Genomic DNA, 7648 nt, shown 5'->3' on the forward strand with positions numbered 1-7648 from the left:
CGCTCGACGCGACTCCAGGGTCATCGTGGCTAGACAAGAAAGTTTGTACCCCAATCCCCACCCCCGATGTAATCGAAAAATAACCTATGAACCCTAGTAGCCGTCGATGCAGAATCGATTGATGGCAATCCTCCACCCTCGATGTGTTCAATCCCCTCCCTAACTCTTCAATCGCGTGCTCTAATCTAATGCAGCCCGACTCAAAAGCAATGAAAGTACAGAGAGGACGAGGTCTTACCGCAATGTCCGATGCACTCCGGTGTAGGTCTGCAGTCGATCCGGTGGTTGCCGTCGCCGTCATCGATTCGCACTAAAGCTCAGGTGGTCGCTGCCGCCGCTGCCGCCGGTGTGAGTGGGGAATAAGGAAGAGAGCGGTGAGGAAGGAAGGTGAGGGTAATTTATGATGATGCGTCTGGAAACAACGCGACGTCTGAGGACCGTACGCGCAACGACGTGCGCTACCGCTTGGTCATCGATATTGAAGGGAGTGGATCCACCGTGATGTAGGTGGGACAGCCAACTACGGCGGTCGCCAAGCATCTAAACTTTTGCAAGCTGCTGCCGGTTGTTTGTATCATGGTAACCGCAGAGGCAGCAGCACTCTTTGAGGGTTTAATATTGTGCCTGACCACTGGTTGTTCTAATATCATGGTAAGGATGGACAATTTGATCATGGTAGAAGCTCTGAAACTTAATGAAGGACACCCTATGGTGGCAGCTCCTGTACTTGAAGATTGCAGAAATACTTTGAAAGATTTTGGAAAGGTGTCTATTGAGCATTGTAATAGGGAGTCGAATGTAGTTGCTCATGGGCCGCCTCCTCCTTCTCGTCCACAAAAAGCTAGGATTTTTGCCTCCCGCCGCCGCCGCAGGTCCGCCTCCTCTCCGATGGCCTTAGGGCCATGGGGGCGCAGTGGATCTCGGCAAGGGTCGGCGGGAGGGCTCCGTTTTTAATCGTTGCTTTCAGTTTTGCTAGGATTTGTGTCCTGCTCAGGAAGACGAGAAGGCGGCGGCTTCCTGAAGATGGAATAAAGGTCTCTCCGCCTAGCCCCCGTTCCGGCGATGCGTCTAGCATCGTTGGTGGGCGTGTGGAGGTGTGTCTCCGGCGGGTCTATCTTTGGTGGATTTGCTCGGATCTCGTCTTTGTTCGTCTACGTTCGTGTGTCTTCGGATTAGATTTTTCTGATCTACATTATTCTTCATTTGCGGCGGTTGCTGTTCTGGTGCGCTGGTCCTATGGGGCCTTAGCACGATGACTTCCCGACTGTCTACTACAACAAGTTGTGCCCGACTCCGGCGATGGAGGGGCGATGACGGCGGCGCGCCTTCGGTTCGCTTCAGTGCTGGTAGTTGTCGCTAGGTGGTCTACGGATCTGGATGTAATTTCTATTATTTCTGGTATTCGTTGTACTGCCATGATTGAAGATGAATAGATCGGAAAGTTTCTCGTAAAAAAAAAGAATGTACTTGCTCATGAGCTGGCTAGATAGGGTCGTGTTAATTCCCCTTCGGCTTGGTTGGATGACCCCCCTGATTTCCTAGTTAAATTCTTAGCGGATGATGTAAGCGTTATTTGAGTTTAATAAAGCTAGCCAGTAGGCCTTCGTGTTCAAAAAAAGAAAAGAATTGATCAACAATTGAGAATTGGAATAGCTACCACTCTGTCTACACCATATATATGACGTGAAATATCGATGACTCGTGCATCGTCCTCCTCCATTTGGGTATGAATTTTCGTTATTTGCATTTTAACTACTAGGTCGGCACCCCTCAGATTCAACTTCGGCGCCTGGACCTGTGGACTAGTCCGCATACATGTTTCCTTTTACACGGCCATGCGAAGATCATTTTGTAGCCCTCGGACTGGCCGTTGAGCGTGGCCTAAAAAAATTCTCCCGCGTGGATGGTGCAACCTCTTTATTATTAATAAGAAAGTATAAAAATGAATACGCACCATAATACTATACTCAACATTGCAGGCTTATGAACATGCTGTGCCCCTGTCATGATCGGTTGCCATGTCGATATACTCCAATACATAAATCTCTGACGGATTGCGTCACATGCTGGAATCATGAACCGTAGATGCCGGCCTGATAAGGATCCAAATTGTGGTATTGTATATACTACAACAGCACGGTAGCTGCAGGTCAAACAAGAGTGTGTCCAACAGGTGCGTAGAAAAACTAGGTCCAGTTGTCCGGATGCCCGGATCAGATCTATGCCAAATCGGATGGCCAGTGTGTTTTCCTGGTGCATGGTAGCCGTGCGTATGCATGTGCGCATTGATTAACGTTCAATATGCATGTTATTTGTCCCACAAACCTGCTAACCATCAACAAAACACATGACAATAGGTTCAATAAGAGAATGCTAGCAACCATATATTGGCAAGGATTAATATTAACCTGGCTATGATTCTTGGGAATCAGAAGTACTCCCACCGTAAGGAAATATAGAGCGTTTAGATCACCACTATCCCCCACCCCCAAAGAATCCCAGAGACTCAAGCCAGAATTGCAGTGTTTCTCAAAATCGCCTAAAATCCATGATTCTGATCACTCACTCAAATTCGCTTGGTCCATGTCCCAAGACGTCAAAACCTCGATCTCGACCCCCAGCCACTGACCCGCTTCCCCGTCGTCTAGTAACTCGACTGCCGAAGCCTTGGCACGGCTCCCGGTCAGCCATGCGCACGTTGTCGGGTAGTATTGCTCTCTACCTTCTTCAGCAGCGGCGAGCCCACGACGACAAAGGCCTACTCGCCAGCGGACGTAGCACAAAACTCATCCCACAATCTCAGACTGGAGTTCTTGGAAAGAACTGGACGACTGATTTTGTGGGAAGTTTTTAGAATTTGATTCAGAAGAATTTGCAGCTGAAAAGAACTGGGCCATAGAGCTGGTAGAACGACTTTGCCAATTTCTATAGCTACTAGTCTGGCCTAAATACTTATTATAAGTTTTGGATTTTTCATGAAATTTGCCGTGGAATCTTCTAAAATAAAATGGAAAGAAGTACTAAGATTTTTTGCTTGTCTAGCGATCCTCGGCAAATGCCTTACAGCAGACAACCTACGTAAGAGAGGATGGCCACACGACCCGATCGATTTGTTGTTTTTGCAGGGCAGCGGACGAGTATGTCGATCACCTCCTGGCACGCTGCTCCTTTACCCAAGCAACCACTGCAACCTTCCCACAACACTTGCACCGACAGGGGCAACCTCCAGCCTTGCTGAATGGTGGGAGTCCAACGTGGTGAGCATTAATCTGCCCAACTCAAGGGGCTGGGGTGGTCTTGCGGTGGCCATCTGGTGGTTCACTTGGCGCAAGAGGAACACTCGGATTTTCCAAAACAAGGTGTCCACTGTTAGCGGAGTGTTCAACTCGATGATGGATGAATTTATGCTATGGAACCAGGCTGGGCGTCACAGGATTCAGCAGATTCTAGATAGACCACATGAGCCAGACTGACTTGGGCACTGATGTGTAGTTTTTGTGATGCCTGATGTTGCTTTGTTCCTATTCTCGGCCTGGCACTTGTGCAGGACACAATACCTGTAACACCCTTCTTCCTATAATTGAAAAGAAAAGTTGCTCCGTCAGCGTTTCGTCAAAAAAAAAAAACTATCCTAACAATCGTAATTATCAAGCTTATCGGTGAAAACATCAACTTGACCACTCGTTTAATCCCCTCAGAAAAAAAACCCCACTAGTTTAATTATATTTTTACGCCACAAAGGTATATTACAGGTCAAGTGCAACCACCCCATAAACTGCTGGATAGCCTCCAAAACCAAGCTTTCACTGACCAAAGGGCGTCAAACTCTATAAGGAGCCGTGACGAGGAGATGCTATAGTCACAACTCACAAACAGCACCAACGACAGCAAGAATCTTATTAAAGCTACAACAACCAACTTGGTACAATTATATTATATGTATACACGCAAAATACATGTCGTACAACCACCCCCATAAATTACTGAATGCCAACCATGCAAAAGAAAAAAAAAACTACTGAATGCCAATCCTAGAAAAGAAAACACTGAATACCATGCCACAAAACGACCTTATGTATCACTGACCAGTGGCGTGAAGCTCTATAAGTAGCCGTGGCCAGGAGATGCATGCTGCAGACAACTCACAACCAGCAGCACCAAAGAAGACACATCAAGAGAATCTTCTTCTCTCCGAGCCAGGGTCACACGCACACAAGTGAGCAAGTGAGCTAGGTAGTGAGAGAGAAAGAGAGAGTAAAGTTTGTGATGGAGGTGACTCCCAACAAGCACACGCAGCAGGTGAGCGGGTGGGCGGCCATGGACGAGTCCGGCAAGATGGTGCCGTTCAACTTCAAGCGTCGGGAGAACGGCGTGGACGATGTGACCATCAAGGTGCTCTACTGCGGCATGTGCCACACGGACCTCCACTTCGCCAAAAACCACTGGGGCATCACGCAGTACCCGGTGGTCCCGGGCCACGAGATCACCGGTGTGGTCACCAAGGTGGGCGCCAACGTGTCCGGCTTCAAGCCCGGCGACCGCGTCGGCGTCGGGTGCCTCGCCTGCTCGTGCCTGGACTGCGAGCAGTGCGACAGCTCCCAGGAGAACTACTGCGACAAGATGGGGCTCACCTACAACAGCGTCTACTGGGACGGCAGCATCACCTACGGCGGCTACTCCAGCATGTACGTGGCGCACAAGAGGTTCGTGGTGCGGGTCCCCGACGGCCTGCCGCTGGACGCGGCGGCGCCGCTGCTGTGTGCGGGGATCACGGTGTACACCCCGATGAAGAAGCACGGGATGCTGCGTGCCGCCGGCAGGAGGCTCGGGGTGGTCGGGCTGGGCGGGCTGGGCCACATCGCCGTCAAGTTCGGCAAGGCCTTCGGGCTGCACGTCACGGTGATCAGCACGTCGCCGGCCAAGGAGCAGGAGGCCAGGGGGAACCTCAAGGCCGACGACTTCATCATCAGCACCGACGACAAGCAGATGCAGGTAGTACCTCCTAATCAAATCTAATGGCCTCTCATCAACTCCCAAGGCCATTGCTTGTGTGTCAGTCCTCGAAGTCCACTTGTCTGACTGATGCATACGGTCCAAAATGAACAAATTTAACGTTTTCAACATAGGCTATGGCGAGGAAGCTTGACTACGTGATCGACACAGTCCCAGCGGCGCACTCGCTGGGACCAATCCTGGAGCTGCTCAAGGTGGGCGGCGCACTCGCCCTCGTCGCCGCTCCGGACGGGCCCCTCGAACTCCCTTCCTTCCCGCTTATTTTCGGTGAGCTAACTACTAATTAACATGCCATTCACCATCGATCTCGTGTTGTCTCCATCCTGTTCAACAACTAATTTGACATGGGTACGTGCATACAGGGAACAAGACCATCAGTGGGAGCATAACGGGGGGGATGAATGACCATCAGGAGATGATGGACCTGTGCGGGGAGCACAACATCACCTGCGACATCGAGCTCGTCTCCAACGACGGGATCAACGACGCGTTCGCCAGGCTCGCGCGCAACGACGTCCGCTACCGTTTCGTCATCGACATTGCGGAGGCTGACTCAAGGATCTAGCTAGTTTTTTGTTGCTCTGTGTCAGAATGAAATGAAATGAAATTATGGGTACCTGTTTGAGTTCAGCACGGAGACTGATGCATGGATCTTGAATTAGTAGCTAGTGAGATGTGAGAAACTCTATGTCGTCCTCCTATTGGCCATGATGTTCCTTGTATGGAATTTAATTTTGCGTCATTGAGTTTTCCTTTTCTTTTCAACAATGTAATTTTCTAATATTTGGTTAACTGGATTGTATCTTGTATGTCAAGTCTAAAGACAGCTGCCTAGTAGCAACAAAACGGAAATATGAATCTCTATCTCTACCTAATAATAAAGCAAACTGAGTTTCTGTCGTACGTCGTCGGCATTTTTACAGAAAAACCCCTATGATATTAAGTAATTAACCCGCAGTCCAGTAAATAAGTGAAAAAACGTTTCGTATTTCTAATCCACCCGTGGATGCGTGTGCGGTTTGCCAACAAAAACCAACCCAGAGTCGAGCGACCGCGCCTCCCGATCTGGATCCTCCGCCTCCCCGCCGTCGGTCCGCATCCTCCGCCACGCCATCCCCGCGCGCCGGTCTACCTCCTCTCCGCCGCGCCCTCCTCCCCACACCACGGCCTGCCTCCTCTTCGCCGCACGCGGTTCGCCGACACCGAGGCCCAGGCCGCAGCGCTCCAGGCCCGCGTCGGCCGGCTGGAGCGCACGCCGCCGACCACGATCGGGCTGCTCAACACGCTCCTCGCCACCGTGGGCAACGGCTGGGAGGAGGAGGACGCGCGGGAGGCGGGGCAGCGGCATAATCAGCGCGTGTTGGATCCAGCCGAGGCTGAGGAGCCCGCGAGATCCCGTGACAGGGGGTCTACTCGTCGTCCTCTTGCGCGAGACGACTGAGGGACGCGGCGGCGCGGGTTTGACTCCAGAGAACGGCGACAATCCGGCTGCCACCGGACAGATCCAGATGGAGGAGGGTCAGGGAGGCGCGCGGGGGAGGCCGTCGAGGTTTGGGGGCGCCGGATCCAGAGTTCGAGGTGGCGCCATGGTTGCTTGGTGAGCTCCTGCAAGGGAAAGGGAACATGAGCGGCGGGGAGACTCTGCTATTCACCGGAGATAAGAAGAAGAAGATGAAGACGCAAACCGGTGAGTATAGATCAAGCACAGAAAAAACAGAGGGATTTATTAAGAAAAAAGAAGAGAAACAAATCCACCAGCAAACCATGGAGCAGCTCCAAAGAGGACACCAAGAACCAGGACAAGCATGGAGCAGCCGGCTGGAGGTAGTCAGTAGTTAGCAAGAGGCGCTCGCCGGCTGGAGGCGTCTGCAGCCTAGATTCTCTCCCCGCTGCTCCAGGCCAAGCATGGAGAACGGAGGAAGAAAAGAGGAAAGCAGAGACAGGCGGAGAGCACGAGGAGGAGCTGGTTCACGCTGGCTATTGCCTCCGTCGTTCTCCGTATGTGGTTATCCCACAAATATAATTTTTTTAGGCCAACAAATGGAAGAATGCGTGTGCATCCCTCAAAAGTGTGGTTGCTTTTTTTAATAAGTGCGCGTGTTTTTCTACTCCCTCCGTCACGGTTTAAAAGGCGCGCTTGAAAATTCTCTGGGACCTAGATGGTTATCTATTGGTTGTGAGATGGGCTAAAAAATAGCATTCACACTATGCATGCATATAGAAATAATATATCCGAGTACTAATTAGCTACTAGAAATAAATGCAATCCGCCCTAAACCTTGTCTATTGTGAAAACGCACGCAAATTTAACTGTGCCTTCTAAACTGTGACGGAGGGAGTAGAAAAAGAGCCTACCGTCTGCGTAAAATGCTTGTGTTTGGGCCCAGTTCAAAAAGAAAGAACAGAAATATAATCTTGCAAGCCAAACAACCAACATTTTCTAAAAAAATACAACATAGTAAAAACTTATTTTTTCGAACATTAATAAAAAGTTATATATAAACAATCACACTTCAATGCACCACTACTCTTGTTGCATTTGACAGCCTCAGAGAATTGTTGTGAAACAAACAAATCAGAAACTCTCTTAGCCCGTTTTGAACCACACTTTTTGTTCTCTGTTTTATTTGAGGAA

General features: G+C 50.2%; 1 protein-coding gene across 1 annotated transcript; it reads left to right on the forward strand.

Moving 5' to 3' along the window:
• Nucleotides 1-4165: 4165 nt before the first annotated feature.
• Nucleotides 4166-6083, forward strand: LOC119362122 (probable cinnamyl alcohol dehydrogenase 6). The gene is made up of 3 exons (XM_037627320.1): nt 4166-4992; nt 5127-5280; nt 5376-6083. Exons 1-3 carry the CDS (start codon nt 4267-4269, stop codon nt 5576-5578), a joined length of 1083 nt encoding a protein of 360 aa, XP_037483217.1. The 5' UTR covers nt 4166-4266; the 3' UTR covers nt 5579-6083.
• Nucleotides 6084-7648: the final 1565 nt, after the last annotated feature.

This window comes from Triticum dicoccoides, chromosome 2B, assembly GCF_002162155.2.
Source record: "Triticum dicoccoides isolate Atlit2015 ecotype Zavitan chromosome 2B, WEW_v2.0, whole genome shotgun sequence".
Lineage (NCBI taxonomy): Eukaryota > Viridiplantae > Streptophyta > Magnoliopsida > Poales > Poaceae > Triticum > Triticum dicoccoides.